This window comes from Lepidochelys kempii, chromosome 24 (genome assembly GCF_965140285.1).
Source record: "Lepidochelys kempii isolate rLepKem1 chromosome 24, rLepKem1.hap1, whole genome shotgun sequence".
NCBI classification, from domain to species: domain Eukaryota; kingdom Metazoa; phylum Chordata; order Testudines; family Cheloniidae; genus Lepidochelys; species Lepidochelys kempii.
Window position 1 is genome coordinate 6,233,171 of NC_136403.1, and position 16,779 is coordinate 6,249,949.

Below are 16,779 nucleotides of genomic sequence, written 5' to 3' on the forward strand. Positions count from 1 at the left end.
CAGCTTGACTTACAATCTAAGTATCAGACAAGGGACCCAGGTCTCTCGAGTCCCAGTCCTGGGCTCTGTCTCCAATGTGTGCTGGATCTGGTTCTTAAATCTCAGCTAATAACAGGACAACCTATCCCAGCATGCTGCCCTGACAGCATGCCTCTGCGTGCATCCATTCTCCATGGACCATTCTGTCTTTGGCCTCTGTCCTGAGGCTGCCCACAAGGGGCTGGCTGTGACTGGGGAGCTCCACCCCTAAATCTGGGCTCAAACCCACCAAGCCTTTTCCCCAAACACTTGTTGCTCTCTGCCATCCAAGGCTGGATTTGAACCAGCTGCCTGAAGGCCCCATAGTTGCCCCATAGAATGGGGTGCACCTGGCTCTCCCTGCATTGGGGGATGGCCAGTGGTGGGAGGAGGTCTCTGGGCTCGGTGGGGTGTGCATAAATAAATAGGTGCTGGGTTGTGGGGGCGGAGGGGCGGGCATGCTCATCAAGAGTGCAGCCCTGTAGATTGGGATCTTTTGTGTATCCAGAGCACAGGCACCAGCCGGGCCTGCTTGGCCCCCCGCCCCCTCCACCCACTGACCCCTGAACCAGTCAGATGAGCCCCCCGCTGATTGTAATGTTGGCTTAAAGACAGCAGGAAAATGTACTAACCCCTTCATAGCTGGGGGCCCTTGGGGTGTTCAAAAAAAAAGGGGGCGAGAGAAGGGGAGAAAGAAATGGCCTTTCCTGCAGCGATTCTCATGGCGGATTCTCTGCACTGAGCTCCATGCTTCAGCACCAAGGACAGCTACTAGAGTCCAGAGTCTTCCTGAAATCCTTCCCAAGGTGCGGTCAATAACACTGCCGGGAATAGAACCCAGGAGTCCTGACTCCTAGCCCTACACTATAGTCACGGGAGCAAATTCCCTCCCAGACACAGAAGCCAGGAGTCCTGATCCATCTCCAGGCTCCAACTCCAGCCACTGGATCACGCTCCCGCCTTCTGCCAACATATGGGGAGTTAATAGGCTTTCTTCTTAATTTTCAAAAAGAGGATAGATAGATAGATAGATAGATAGATAGATAGATAGATAGATAGATAGATAGATAGATAGATAGATAGATAGATAGATAGATAGGGGGGTGTATGGGGATAGATAGATAGATAGATAGATAGATAGATAGATAGATAGATAGATAGATAGATAGATAGATAGATAGAGGGGGTGTATGGGGATAGATAGATAGATAGATAGATAGATAGATAGATAGATAGATAGATAGATAGATAGATAGATAGATAGATAGAGGGGGTGTATGGGGATGGATAGATAGATAGATAGAGGGGGTGTATGGGGATAGATTAGATAGATGGGGGGGTGTATGGGGATAGATAGAGAGATAGATAGACAGACAGACCCTGGACAACCCGATGGACTTCTGTGGGGCTTTACGTGATGTGACCCAGCCATGTAGGCTTTGTGCTGGGATACAAGCCCCCTCTGATACAAGACACCCTGCCCCGGTTGCACGGCCCTGTTGCTGAGGTGGCCGAAAACAGAGAAGCCAGTTAACTACAGCAGCCACAGAGTCAAAGTCTGGCCGCTAAACTCAGTGGGGCTGCTTGGACGTGAATGGCGAATCCCCACGCAACGGGGAAGCCACCGCCTCTCCGCCAGAGACTATTCCACAGCCTAGCAAGTCTCGCGGCTGCAGAAAAGGCTTTTCATTGTTAGCACGGCTTTCCCAGTTTTCCCTGTGCACAGCTCCCTCCTGGGGGAGGCCCGTCCGGCTGTAGGTGGAGCGTAAGAGCTTTGGCAGGGCTCGGGCTGCACCGGGCCTGTGCCGGGAAAGTCAAGGAGTGCGGCAAATAGCCCTTCCACCCCCTCTCCCATTCTGAAACATCCCCCCTCCCCACCCCCCAGCCTCTCTGACAGCAGCTAAACCTAGCATGAAATCCTGTTCTGGGAACAGCAGCTGGCAGGGGAGGAGGAGGGCGGATTCTGTGAGCGAGATGGATCCCACACTGAGCGAATAGCGTCTGGCAAGGAAGCACAGCACTCGAGCCAGGGGTAGGGGGGAAGGCTCAGCAGTGCCCTGGGAGTGGGGGCGACGGGCTGGATGGGAGGCAGGGGGAACGTGGTTGGAGTCTGGACTTGTCAGCTGGGGGCTGGGGAGCACCGCGAGAGTGGCACGGCACCAGGGGGATCCTGGCTTATAGGGAGGGGGTCAGTTCATTTGTTTGAAGCCAACCAGAACGAGAGATGTTTGGAGCCAGAGCTTGCTGTGGGCCCAGGGGATGGGGGAGCTACCATCACACAAAGCCACTGTACATCGCCAAGGAGAATCGGGGCCAGCTGAGCGCCATCCCCCTTTGTTGGCAGCAATAGGGCGGGGAAATGTCTTGGTTTGGGTCAGCACGTGGCGTTCTGGAGGCGGATCTGAACTCTCTGACTGAGAGGAGACTGGAGGGTCATGGTGGGGAGGGTCTCTGACTCCCATCCTCTCTCCTCACCCTGCCCGCCTAGGGGTAGGCAATAGGCAGACGAGCCAAAGCCGGACTGCCAGATGCTTTTGAACAGGCACCAAAATCTTTGTATTTACTCATTACCACCATTATTGTTAATATTTTTGTATAATTTCCTCTGGAATCTGGACCTTGACCAAGAAATTTGGACCTTGACAAAAAATAATCGATTACCCCCCCATGTCTGCACTGGGAGCCTTTATGCTCGCTCATCCAATCGAAGAAAAGATGTGATACCATGTAACCCAACTGACCAGTCGCATCAAAGCGACATGGCCCCCACAGCAAACGCATGGGGACATCCCGCCAACAGGAATAGGACAGCCTGTGGCCCCGTTTGCAGAGATGCCCAGCGGGTGGATTTCATGGGAGCTGCAAGCACTCAGCACCCAATTCCTTGGCGTGTTGCTCACCGCGAACACGGCCTCAGCAATTATCCAACCATCTCAATAACGGACCCACGCTTGTCCTGTAACACCCTTTAGCAGAGTAGTCCAGAGATCAGTTTGCTAAAGTTAATTGGCAATCAGCTAACTTGAATTAGAACAGGAGCAAGACACTCAATCCTTTGCGCCCGCAAGCAAGACCCTGATTGCACAAGAGGAACGCCACGACAATCACCTCTCTGCCAGCTCCAACTGACAGGACTTTGCAGAGATCAATTACAGAGACACGGTTCCTGATTGGAGTCCTCACCAGCTCCCCGCGGCCTCGGCTGATATTGGCAGCTGAGCTCATTTGTCCCAAAAAAGCCAAGGAGGCAGATTTGTCCTCGCAGGGCCACTGTGCAAATTGGTGGCCTTTGATTCTCCTTATGATGCTGGTAATTGCTCCATGTTCATTAAAGTCAATGAAATATTTAATCACAGCGATGACAAGACTGAAATCAAGGGGAGCTAGGCGCCTAAATACTTTTAAGGATCTGGACTCAGATCCCCAGCTGGTGTAAATTGGCCACCGCTCCAGAGGAGTTGCTGAGCCAGAACCCCAGCCAGGGTGGATCGGCCTCATTCCGCTGTGTCCGCACCGATGTACACCAGGTGAGGATCTGGCCCGAGGAGTTTAGGCCCTGAAAATGTTACCTCAGCCTGAGCGGTGCTGGAATCTTCTTCAGCCCCTTCCTCCCCTTGACTATCACAGCTCCTTTCTCAGCCCCCGCCCCAGCTCCCCAGACCCCAGCAAGGACAGAATGCTGCTGCCCCGATCTCAGCCCCCACCCCCCAGCCCAGCTGTCCCCGCCCCGACGCTCACACTCCTCCACCTCCCCGCGTTCAAGGCAGGAGCCAACCCGGATTGAAATGCTCTGTTGGGGTTTTTGCCCCAAGTTTTCGATTTGCCGAAAAGTTAGAAAAGTTTCATTTTCGGTTCTACCCCAAACAGGTCCCTCCCCCCCGACCCCGACACACTTTTTTCGGAACCACCGGAGAACTGAAAAAGCTGTTCTCCTGCTGGCCCTAACCAGAACCGCGGCTGACGCCAGCCCATTGGGCATGACCCGCTGCCGACCACAGCACGGCGCCGACTGGCTGCTGTAGAAGGAGCTCGGGAGAAGGGACGTGCACGGAGGACCTCATGCGAAGCCAGGCAGCATGAGCAGGGGGTGCGTACCCCCTCTGGATTGCAGAGCTGTCCTCTGACCCTGGGCACCAACCCTACAGCGGGTGGGGCGGGGGTCTGATAAGGCACCAAAGTGGCTCAGGGGAACGTCGATACCCAGCTGCTGGAAAATCCCCATCAACCACATTGTATTAATCCCTTCCCTGGGCACGCCCCATTCCCCTTCCCAGTGGCGACATCTTATGTCCCCCTCCTTCAGGCTGCATGGATTATACTCGCATCCCTCACAAGATCTACACCAGGGCGTGACCATCTCTCCCTAACAGAGACAGTATGTGTAGTGGTTAGAGCAGGAGACAGGGACTTGGGACTCCAGGGTTTTGTTCCCAGCTCTGTGTGGGGAGCGGGGTCTAGGGGTTAGAGTGTGGAAGGGGAGCTGGAAGCCAGGACTCCAGGGTTTTGGTCCCAGCTCTGTGTGGAGTGGAGCCAAGAGGTTAGAGCAGGGTTGGGGCTGGGAGGCAGGACTCCTGGGTTGCGCTCTTGTCTCTACCACTGACACCCTGCCTGACCTTTGGGGAGTCACTTCCCCCTCACTTCCATGCCTCAGTTTCCCTGGCCGTAGCATGGGCATAACAGGATTCCTCCACCTTTTGCAAAGCACTTTGTGGCCTTCGCGCCATGCAAAGGGGAAGCATCACTGAGCCCGGGATAATTTGTGGCTCAGAGGAGACCCTGGCCAATCCCCTCCCCCACTAGGAGCAGAGCCAGGAAGAAACAGACCCAGCAAGTCACACAGAGCAAACAGCACTGGGGCCGAAATCATCTTTCCGGCCCCTCGCCCACCCCTCCCCCTGGGGTCCCCGCGCCCATTGCACCTGAACGACATGGTGAACCACACAGCCATCATCATGAGAGTGACGCGCCGGTACTCGGGAGCAAAGCACTGCAGGAAGTTGCTCCAGACCTGAAGGAGGGAGAGACGGGGCGCGTGAAGGGACCACTCACCGCCACGCCAGCTCTGCTGGGGGATGGGCACAGACGGGGACATGCCCAGCTCCCAGCAGGGGCAGCTGGGGATGGGGGGGCACGATGGAGGAAGAAGACAGAGACGGAGAGAAATACAGCAGCAGATGGGGCGAGCTGATGCATGTGCATTGACAGGGGCCAACAGGGGGGTTGGGATGGGCACAGAGAGGGCTGGGGTGCAGACCCCACCCCCCAGGAATCCCCATTGATTTTGGCAGAGTGGGGGGCGCACTAGGACACTGGTAAGGGACTCCCTACCGCATGAGCCAGGTGCCCAGCCCTTGGAGAACGCTCAGCTGCGGGTTCAAATCCAGCCTGAATCACCCCCTGAGGGGACGGGGACCACATCCAAGTCGCCGTGGGACCAGTGCTCTCGGATCTCTGGGCAGAGGAGCCGAGGGGCAGCGGGGTCGTGACACACACCCGGCCCCGCGCTGGGCAAATCCCCTTCACTTTGCAAGGTGTCACTCAGCTTTGACCTCTGACCCCCGAAGAGGGGTGCTGTGAGGTTGCCTGAAACGTCCTGATAAAGCTGGTCATCTTGGGGGAGGGAGGACCCCGCTTCCCCCCAGGGCCCAGCACATAGGGCCAAGTGCCTCACATGGCTCTTGGCCATGCTGGGGGAGTATTCTGGCTGGGTGGAGCCGTCCTCTGGCCTGAATCCAGCCCCGGTGTAGCTCAGATCAGGGGTGGAATTGGCCCCTGAGTTCCTGGGTTTATGACAAGGTCCCGGTCACCCAGGGGCTGGCCCTACCTGCTGCAAGAGGTTCAGGATCCGAACCATCCAGCGCCGGTACCAGGTGCTGGTGTCCAGCTGGATCTCAATCAGCTCGTCCTCCTGCTTAATGGTTTTGATGTGGGTGACCTGTGAGGCGGGAGGGAAGACGAGCACTGCAGGTTACCGGCGGCGTGGGGCAGAATGGGGACATTCCCCTGGCACAGGGTGGGGCCCGACGCCAGGCATGGCAGGATAGGGATAAAGCACAGGCCATGGGAAGCTCAGAGGGCAGAGACGTCAGCCGGTCCGGCCCCTCCAGCATGGGGCCTCGGACCAGCCGAAGACCCATCGCCCCGTGCCAGGGGAACTGGTGCCAGGTTGCACCCCGATCTCTGCCCCTGCTGCCGCAGCAATGCAGACTGGAGAGTCGGGGCCTCACCTCACTGTCCCTGCGGTACTTCTCCTGCCCCCAAACACCCCGTCTCAACCCCCCGCCCCCTCTTCTGCTGCCCCAACAGTCCCCACGTCTCCCCACCCCCCTTTCGCTGGCTCACTGGAAACACTAATCACACCAAATCCAAGCGGAGCACCTCGGGTCTTCTCCCCCACAGCCCCGCTCCTTTCCCTCCACCCCGCACGGCTTTGTGCCTCACATTGGGAATGAATCTCCCCCTCTCACATCCTCCCTTGGTTCCCTCTCACCACCCCGCTCTGCCTTGATGCTGCAGACTCTTCACAGCCCAGCGCCCCCCGCACCTGAGCTGCCATGCCTTGCTTTGCGCCATCTACCGCAGCCGGGCAGCTCCTAGCAGCGGCAAGCACACCTCATCCTAGGGCTCAGATTCTCCCCATTCGAGCCAATCCCGGCCTAGATGTTGGACGCTGGCCCGGCACGTCACTCTCTAGCAACTGGCCCATATAGAGGATAATGGCCTATTACTGCTACCAACTAACGGAGTTACTCCTTTAGCTCAGGGGGTTGGGGTCTGGATCTGTGCTTTGGTGTGGAAGATGCCAGGTTCCAACCCTGCTGAGGGCCCATGGTGCAGGACCTGTTATATTTATGGGGCAATAGAAATAATTTCAAACCAAAATAGTGTTAACAACCTCCACACAGGGGGTGCCTATGCCACCAATGGCCCAATAGAGGCAGCTGGCACCATACTACCCTCACAATCCATGAGTGGGTTTTAGACTCTCAACCCCCCCAAGAGTTAGGGAAATGGCCTAGCGGATAGAGCACTGGGCTGGGACTCAGGAGACTCACGTTCTATTCCCGGCTTGCTGGGTGATTTTGGGCAAGTCGCTTCCCCACTCTGTGCCTCAGTTTCCCCAGCTGTGAAATAGAGATAATGATACTGCTCTGCTGATGGAAAGAGCTAGGGATCATCGTCATTATTTACAGGTGGGGAACCCAGGCTCAGGGAGGGAGCGATTTGTCCAAACTCAGCAGCAGAGCCAGGAATAAAACCCAGGTCTCCTGACTCCCAGCCCATAGCCTACTCACGACACCCTCCTCTGTCACCACCAACAAGCATTTTCCCTTGGCTCGCCCCTCGCTCCTCTAGCCTAAAGGTCTCAGAGCAGCCAAGGGGAGCGACTGAGCGGCGCTTACCGAAAACACCCTCTCGGGGTGGCCCTTGGCTCGCATGTTGGTGTCGTGAACCTGCTTCAGCACCATCCAGGCCTCATCGTGCTTCCCGTTCTGCAAGACAAAAGCCAAGGCCACTACTGACCCAGCTGCCATGCAGCCGTGCAGGGGGCAGGCACCTGGGCTACTGCAACTCAGCCTTCAAGGGGCACCCCACTGCCTGATGCGTCCTGGCTTGAAGGGAGGTCAGCCATGCAGGAGATGTCCCTAAGAATTAGGGTCACCTAGGCCAGCTGTTCTCAACCAGGGGTCTGAAGCCCCCTGGGGGGCCCCCAAGCAGATTTCAGGGGGTCCGCCAAGCACGGCCGGCATTAGACTCACTACAGCCCAGGTCAGAAAGCTGAAGCTCCCCCAGCTCCAAGCCCTGCCACCTGGGGCCGAAGCCAAAGCCTGAGCAACTTCGCTTCGTGGGGGCCCCCTGTGGCGTGTGGCCCCAGGCCACTGCCCTGCTTGCTACCCCCTAATGCCGGCCCTGGCTTTTATACAGGGGCGCTGGAATAATGTGTACAGTGGGGGTGCTGAGAGCCACTGAACCAAACTGTAAACCCTGGATATAAGGGAAACCACTTCAAGCCAGGGGGTGCAGCTGCACCCCCAGCTCCCCTCGCCCCAGCACCTGCGCTTTTACACGCAGTTGGGGCACAGGGGGGCCGTGGAGTTTTTATAGCATGTTGTGGGGGGTCTCAGAAAGAAAAAGGTAGAGAACCCCTGACCTAGGCACCCCACACCTCGCCACAGTGCTGGCCCACCTCTCAGACCAGGCCCTGAGCCAGATGTCGCCGCCCTCCAGGTATCATGCCCCACCGCTGCAGCCAGAATGGCCCTTCCTTCCCTGCACCCCCCCTCCAGCCCCACCCCACCTGTGCACGGGGGCATCGCCACGAGTCGCCCAAGCAAACAGTATAGCCATGGGACAGCCCCTGCTGCCAGCGGGCTCTAAGCACCATTCCTGCCCCAGGCTGCTAATTTGGAAATAAGTGCTGCGGGACTGACAGGTCCTGGATACAGGAGCCATCTCTCCATCCCCAGAGCTCATATGGAAGCACCAGCTTTCTGCATTGCCCCCATTCAGGGCAAAGGCAGGGGATTCAGTCCTGGGGCACCTGTTCAGGGCTGAGGCTGATGGATTCATTGCTAGGCCCAGGGCTGTGATCCCCAAAGCCCCGTCTCAGATAGTCACATCTGACGGCTGCTCCTGGCCCGTCTCTAGTTTCTACTGCAGGAGGTTGGAGCAGAGCTGGAGGCCAGTTCAGCACCTGGTCCCCATGCTCCAGAGCCAGCCTGTGCCCCCTTTCTGCCTTAGATCCGGCTGCATCCCAGCCCAGGGCCCCAGACACGGACATGCACAGATGAGTCCTTTCTGACTCCCCTCCCCGCCGATCGAGCTGCACAGACTTTACCTCCAGGAAAAAGCGTGGGCTCTCGGGCATGGTGGTGAGAGCGCCGATGGCGAAGACAGAGGGGAAGGCGCAGACCAGGACAAAGACCCTCCAGCTGTGGAACTGGTATGCGGAGCCCATCTGGAAACTCCAGCCTGGGGAACAGGATGGAGGCATAAGAGAAGAGGAGCGAAAAACAGGAGAGGAGGAGCGGGAAGTGGTAGAACTCAAGATAGCTACATCCAAAGCTGATTGCCGAGAGTCACAAAGGGATCTCCTTGAACGGGGTGACTGAGCAACAAAAGGGCAGATGAAATTCAGTGCGGATACATGCAAAATAAAGCACATTGGACAAACTAATCCCAACTATACAAACAAAATGACGGGGTCCAAATTAGCCATTGCCACTCACGGGAGAGATCTTGGAGTCATTGTGGATAGTTCTCTGAAAACCTCCGCTCAATGTGCAGCGGCCGTCAATAAAGTGAACAGAATATTAGGAACCGTCAGGAAAGGGATAGATAATAAGACAGAAACTATCATCGGGCTGCTATATAATTCCATGGTGCGCCCACACCTTGAATACTGCGGGCAGTTCTGGTCACCCCATCTCAAAAAGACAGATTAGAATTGGAAAAGGTGCAGAGAAAGGCAACAAAAACGATTAGGGGAATAGAATGATTTCCATACGAGGAGAGACTATAAAGCCTGGGTCTGTTCAGCATAGAAAAGAGAGGACTAAGGGGGGATATGAGGGAGGTCTATAAAATCATGAATGGGAGAAAGTGACTAGGGAAGTGTTATTTACCCCTTCACCTGATGCAAGAACTAGGGTTCATCAGATGAAATGAATAGGCAGCAGGTTTAAAACCAACATAAGGAAGTGCTACTTCACACAACACACAGTCAACCCGTGGAACTCGTTGCCAGGGCATGTTGTGAAGGCCAAAACCACAGCCAGGTTCAAACAAGAATGAGATCAGTTCCCGGAGGATAAGTCCAGCAATGGCTGTTAGCCACGATGGTCAGGGACCAACCCCATGCTCAGGGTGTCCCTAAACCTCCGATTGCCAGAAGCATCTGGCACTGGCCATCGTCAGAGACAGGACACTGGGCTAGATGGGCCACTGGTCTGGGCCAGTGTGACCATTCTTAAGTTCTTTGGTTCTTAAGTGGAGGAGCATGGGGGGAGATTTCCACCCCGTCAGCAGCAGCTGCATCTTCATCTCCACTCCTGCCCCCTTCCTCCCTCCTCCACCTCCTTAGGGCTTCCCTGCCTACCCCCGTTAAGCAGCAGCACCCCCCCTTCCTGCACAGCGCCCTCGCCAGCATGACCCCGATTCCCCCACCCAAGCTGGCTCCCATCCCGTGGGCGTGGTCAGGAACTGGAAGAGTGTGGGAGGAGGGGAGGAGCTTGGGTCCCAGTGGCTGGCAGGCAGTGACTGACACCCCTGGAGCAGTCCAGACCCTGGTGCTCAGGGGGTTAAATGCCACCCCAGACCGCCTGCTGCCCCAACACGCCCCCTTGGTGAGGGAATTTCTTTCCCAACTCTGTATCTTGCAATCAGTTCAGCCTAGTGCACATAACAAAGCCCCTGGTCCCACGCACAGGAGCCCTGGATGCTGTTAGCATCCACATCCCAGCCTGGGTACGTCTCAGAGTCAGCTTCGGGGCCAGCGCCCCCTAAACACATGCCCTCTGCTCCTGTATGACCAATGTGGCCTGGCCCAGAGCAGGTGCAAGAGGGGAGTTCAGCCTCACCAGATGTCTCTGCTGAGGCTGCCAGCCTGGGCGTGTGAATGGCTGGGATGGCAAAACACAACCCATGCAGACAGCTAGACGGTGACAACTGGTGTGAACCAGAGTGGCAGGGGCTACAGAGCTAAAGCTGGTCCAAAAAATGTGGGGTTTCCCCCCTGGAAAATTTTGATTTTTCAGCAGAAATTTGAATACCAAAAGATTTCGATTCAGAAATGCCACTCTGGTGCCTCATGGGAGCTGTAGTTCGGGTGCCTTGTTCTCTATAGGCCAGGCTGCCTGACTGGACTACCTGTCCCATGATGTACCACAGTCTCCCCCCGACTTGGAAAGGGGAGGTGGTGCATCTTCAGAAGCCCTAGCCATGGTGCATCATGGGAGATGGAGTCTAGGTCAGGAGTCCAGCACATAAAGGAAAATGGGGGACAGGAGGCACCCAAACTACAACTCCCATGATGCACCATGGTGCATTTCTAAATCAAAATGTTTCCACTTTGAGGCACTACAGGATTTTCTGAGGGAAGCAGACACTTCTTGCAAAAAAAAAATCATTTAGTAAAAAAGCAATTTTTTTGGCAGAAAACAGTTTGGATGGAAAATTTTCAGCCATTCCTATCCATTGCCCATTACTACCACCCCCCCGACCCACCCATTCTTTAACACAATCTTTGCTGGAGCAAGAGGGGAGAAACAATGGTGGCTTTCCCAGCACAAGGGGGACGGGAGCACCAGTTGTCCCCCTTTTCTCTTACCATAGTGAGGGATGATGGCCCAAGCCATGGCTGATGCATAGATGCCCCCAATCATCCAGAACATGCAGAGCCAGCTCAGGTGCTCGCCTCGCTTCTCCTGAGCTAGGAACTCCGAGAAGTAGGAGAAGACAATGGGGATTGAGCCCCCGATGCTGGGAAAGGGAGGAAGAAGACATGGATCAGAACAACTTCCAGTAGGAGAGAGCCTGCAAGGGCTGGCGATCCTCATGCTTCAAGGCATAAACTCATTGCCAACTGGGAGAGGGGGGTCAGAAAGGACTCGTCTGCACCCTACTGCGAGGTGCCGAGGTTTTAACACCGTCCTCTGAAGCCAGGAAAGCAGACCTGATGCACCATCAGCCTGATCCAAAATAGCAGCAGGTATTGGAGGATACAAAGTTAGATAGGCAACAGGTGGAGCAGGTCATATACCTGGGCTAGATGAATTATGTGTTTGCTTAGGGCGGAACGGGGGGGGAAAAGAGATCCCAGACTGGAGGGATTCCCCATTACAGGCTCTTGTTCTACATCCATTGCAGAGACACCAGGCTGGCCAGATTCCGGCACTGGGTCTGGACGTTTCATTCCACAGCATTGGTTTTCTCAGCCACGGGGAAGCCTGCTCTTAATTACCTTAATTACCAGCAGATTTCTGCTGGCAGATTCCAGGCGGTGCTCCCCAAGAAGGGGAATTCAGAGGTGCACGCGGCATTAGCATCTCAATTCATTATGGCACCTGCTTTCCTGCCCAGATGTGGGAGCTAGCTTGATCAGCAAAGTGGCAACTTAGTTTATAAACCCATTGGGAGAAGAGAGTTTAGGGTTTAGAGGAGGGGGAAGGGAGACAGGCTTTCTGGGTCCAATTTCTGGACCTGCTACTGATTTCCTGGGTGACCTTGGACAAGTCACTTCAAGTCGCACCTTCCATATCAGTGGCCACCTTTGATCTCCCAGCTAGGCTCCTCCATCACCGTGAGCAGCGGGAATTCAAAGTGGGACCCTAACAGGGGACAGAGCCCCCTGGCTGAGCTGGTAGTTGCTGTGCTAAGATTGTCAGACAAAGGAGAGGGAGTGAGAATCTGGGCAGGATGTCCAAGGTGGAGCAGATGGGAAAGTATTACAGAATTTCCAGGGACATTTCCATTCCAGATCAAACCACTCATCTATACAGTCTGGTATCCCCACCTCCTGCCACCTCAGGTCAGACCTTACTGGCATCCCGCCAGCTCCCACCCATTTGACCACTGGTCCATCTCTGCCAGTTTCCCTCCTTCTGCCATAACATTTCCCTCCTTCTGCCATAACATTTCTGCCATAACAGTTTCTCTCCTTCTGCCTCTGGCCCATCTGCTATGGCCTCCCAACTGCCTCTCAGGTAGCAGCTCTGACTGCAGGTCTACCTAGCTCCCTCTCTTCGGATACCACCACTCACCCAGCACCCCAGACTAGACCATCCAGCTTCTGACCTGGCCCAGAGGAGACCTCAGTGCCTCTAAAAGCTCCAGGAAATGGGTTTTCCACTCCGCCTAAAAACATGGTGCACAGAGACTGGAAATGGCTCAGGATCAGTTTCGATCCACCAGCCATGACGCGGTCAGAGGTGGACCTTCCACTTGGCCCCCTCGGGGACCGGATCCCATCTGAGGGCGTAAACACGCCACCCTCCTGGCAGAGCATCCAGGACGAGCGGGCTGGCTCCTGCCAGGCCTCCCTTACCCCACTCCGGAGAGCAGCCTGCAGAAGAGGAAGGTGCCGTAACCTTGCACGAAAGAGGAGAAGAAGGCGAAGACGCTGTTGACCGAGAGGGAGATGAGGAGGCACTGCTTCCGGCCAATCCGATCCGCCAGGCCGCCCCACAGGAACGCTCCCACCATCATGCCCAGGTAGACGATGAGGCCTGGAGGGACACAGCAAACAGAGTGGCACCTGTCAGCAGTAATGCACAGGCCTAGAGCGCCCCCCCACCCATACCCGGGCTGCAGTGCTCCCTCGAGGCTCAGCAGAGCACGTCCAGGCGCTGTGCGGCCGCCAACACCAAGCAGCAGGTGCTGGGGTGGAGCGCGGCAGGTGGGTAGGGCAACAGCTTCTAGGAGGCAGGCAGTGACAACGAGGGGAAGAAGAGTCAGGACTCCTGGGTTCTCAACCCCATGCTCTAAGCATTAGACCCCATGCTTCTCCCAGAGCTGGGGAGAAAACCCAGGAGTCCGGAGGCCCAGCCTCCCTGCTCTAACCACGAGACCCCACTCCCCTCCCAGAGCAGGGGAGAGAACCCAGCAGTCCTGCCACCCATGCTGTGTCTGAACCCCAAACCCAAGGAATTAGGAGCTCATAGGAGATGAAGATCCCTCTTTCCCATAGCGGGCAGCCCATCACTCTTCTGGATGATGGCTCTGTGTGGTTCCCAGTGCCCCCACCCCCACCCGCCGCTCCAGCAAAGGCTGTGATCTCCCAAGCTGTCCCAGCAACCCGTGGCTAATTTCTTGCTGCACTTCTCTGCCGCTGGGGGATGGGGGCGCGAGGGGAGCCCTGCTCGCTGCCCCGGCTAACGGGACTGGCATGAGGGGCAGCCCTGGGCCACACGGGGCTCCCTCCAACCCACTGTGGGGCACTGAGAGCCAGGCAGTCAGGGGGCTGCTGTAGCTGGGAGCAGGGCAGGGCAGGAGATGGGAAGGGAGGAAAGGGGGAAATGGGGAGCGATGTGCTACGGGGTACAGCTGAGCTGGGGGGGCAGAGCCTGGGGGGAAATAGGGGATGCAGCGGGGACTGTGTCATGCTGCAGAACTGAACAGGGGGGTTGGGCACAAGGGGGCAATGGGGGAGCAGAGGACACAGTATCACACTTCAGGGCTGAGATGAGTGGGGGGGCGGGGTTGAGTGCAGATGGAGATGGCGGGGAGGTTCCTGTGATGCTGCCAGGCTGAGTTGGGGGGCAGAGCATGGGGCAGATAAGGGTGCCGGGGGGACCATGTCAGGCTGCAGGGCTGAGCTCAGGGGGAGCTTGGAGGGAACAGGGGGGACAGTGTCACGCTGCAGGGTTGAGTTGGGGGGCAGAGCACACGGGTGCAAGGGGGTGTCCCTGTAATGTTGCAGGGTAGGGGTGAGCACAGGGGAAGACAAGGGCATGGGGGGGGGAGGAGTTGTGTCGCAGTGCGGCTCTGAGCCGCCGAAGTACAGAGGGGAAACGAATCCCTTCACCCCCAGCCTCCGATCCTGACGTGGCAGGGGGGGCGGGGACTCCGAAGCGGCACGTTCACACCCCAGCGACCAGCAGCTGTCGACCTGTGTGATTAGCACGATCCTGATCCCTCATCCCGGGGATTTCACGGCCCATCGGGCAGCTAAAGCCGAGAGGGCTAACTCGGCCCTCGCAGCGGCCTGGGCTTGTCGGCCTAGCCCGGGGGAGAGAAACATCCTCCCACCTCCGCAGGCCAGACCCTCATCGGCGTCATGCCCAGCTCCTCTCCCCGCGAGCGGCCTGAGGCGAGGACGAACCCGCCTCCCCCCACACTGAGTCACTCCTCCTGGCAGCTGGCAGGCTCTCCCGGACCCCCACCGCTGTGCCCTTCACGTCACTTTCAGGAGATGCCGCGGCTGCCCCACAGCAGGGGATCTCGCCTTGCACAGTCAATTCAGGGGACACTGCCCAAGGCGGACACGTGGCAAGTACAGGCGGCTGCTGCTTGCCAGATCGCTGCCCGTGGTGAGCCAGAGCCCAGATTCTCCCTCCAGTGACGTGCCCCTCAGTTCTCCCAGCCTGGAATCACTCACACCCCCACCAGGCAGCTACTCCCAGGATTTAACTTCTAATGAAATTCAAGCAATTTTTTTTACGTTCCCAACCGATGCAGCAGGCCCAGAGGCGCCGGGTCTATGAACTGCCAAGCCTAGAGGCGCCAGCCCTGGCCCAAATTAAGCACTGGCTGCTCCTGTGGAACAAGCCACCTATCAGGTGGCAGGCGGGGCTGAAGGCAACCAGGCGGCACCCAGACAGCGGGCTGAAGGCAACCTACAGAGTCTGCATGGGCTCCTGGGGAGGTCGCTGGCCTGCGTCCTATTCCTGGTCTGCTGCTGACCTGCTGGGTGACTTTCGCCAAGTCAATTCCCCAATGCAAGGACACAAGGGCAAACCCAATTTTCCAGCCACAAAATGCATTCTCCAAGCCCCACGGGACAGTCAGTGTTAATTGTCTTGTATCACGGCAGCGACTGGGAGCCCCAGTGATGGGCCAGGGCCCTATGGTGGGAGGTGCTGTACAAACCCAGAACAAAGAGACAGTCGCTGCCCCCAAAGAGCTTGCACTCTAAGTATAAGCAAGAGACACCAGATGGAGGCAAAACAATGAGGTAACTTTGAGCCTGTGACTATTAGCAATAAATCACTCAAGGTGGTGTAACAACTTTACAATGTCTGAATTCCAGGCTACAGCCATGAAACCATCCCCGAAACATGAAAAAACCAGAGAGCGTCACCAAGGCTGGTGGCAGGCGGGGTCATCAGGACTGGGATGTAGTGGGTTGGGGACTGTATTGGGGAAAGATGGACTCAGAAAGAGACTTAAAGGCCATAGTGGAGAACCAGCTGCAAGATGGTGGTTACAAGAGAAAATGCAATCCTTGGATGGATAATCTGGAGAATACTCAGCAGATGCAGAGACATGTTATCACCATTGTATACGGCATTAGTGAGACCATCAGCCAATACTAGCCCTGGGGAAAATTTTCCGTCTGAAATCGTTTCAGGATCAAAAACATCTGCATTTTTTTCGTCAACCAAACATTTTTGTGAATTTGTGTCAAATTCATTGAATTGTTCCAATCAACCCTGCCCCCCAAAAAAATCCCCCCAAATTTTGAAATGTTTCATTTCCACATTTTTGAAGCAAAACTTTTCAATTTTTCAATTCAAAACGGTTTTCCATTTCAAGTTTTACTTCAATTTTAGCTTTTTTAAAAAAAGGTTAAAGAACTCAAAACCCACCCAAAATGAGTTGAATGGATCATTTCATTCGAAAAAATAATCTGAAAAATTTTCATTCTGGGGCAACCTGACACTGTTCCCTGCCCCCTTCCCAAATTTTTCAGTTTCAGACACTGCAGATCAGTTCTTTGCACAGAGCTGCTGGATACTGGGGCCAGTCCTGGTGTCCACACTTCAACAAGGATGTTGATAAATTGGAAAGGGTTTGGAAGAGAGCTACAAGAATGATCTGAGGCCTGGAAAACCTGTTTCACAGCAAGAGTATCAAGATACTGTAGCTATACTGACCTAATCCCCAATGTAGACACATCTAGGGTGACGGATGAATGCTTCCATCAACCGAGCTACCATTGCTCAAGGAGGTGGTGTTCCTACACCAGTGGAAAAACCCCTTCCATTGCTTCAGGTCTACACTATGGGGTTATGCCAACAGAGCCTGGCACTGTAGCTGTGC

At 55.9% G+C, this 16,779-nt stretch overlaps 1 protein-coding gene across 1 annotated transcript in view; it reads right to left on the reverse strand.

The window, feature by feature from the left end:
* SV2A (synaptic vesicle glycoprotein 2A) overlaps positions 1–16,779 on the reverse strand; it is a 60,402-nt gene that overhangs the window by 16,687 nt on the left and 26,936 nt on the right. Inside the window, exons 3-8 of the mRNA XM_073322870.2 lie at positions 13,064–13,244; positions 11,348–11,499; positions 8,858–8,991; positions 7,422–7,511; positions 5,843–5,953; positions 4,938–5,026 (exon numbers count right to left, since the gene is read on the reverse strand). Coding sequence (XP_073178971.1) covers positions 4,938–5,026; positions 5,843–5,953; positions 7,422–7,511; positions 8,858–8,991; positions 11,348–11,499; positions 13,064–13,244 — 757 coding nt within the window. The remainder of the gene's footprint in view (positions 1–4,937; positions 5,027–5,842; positions 5,954–7,421; positions 7,512–8,857; positions 8,992–11,347; positions 11,500–13,063; positions 13,245–16,779) is intronic.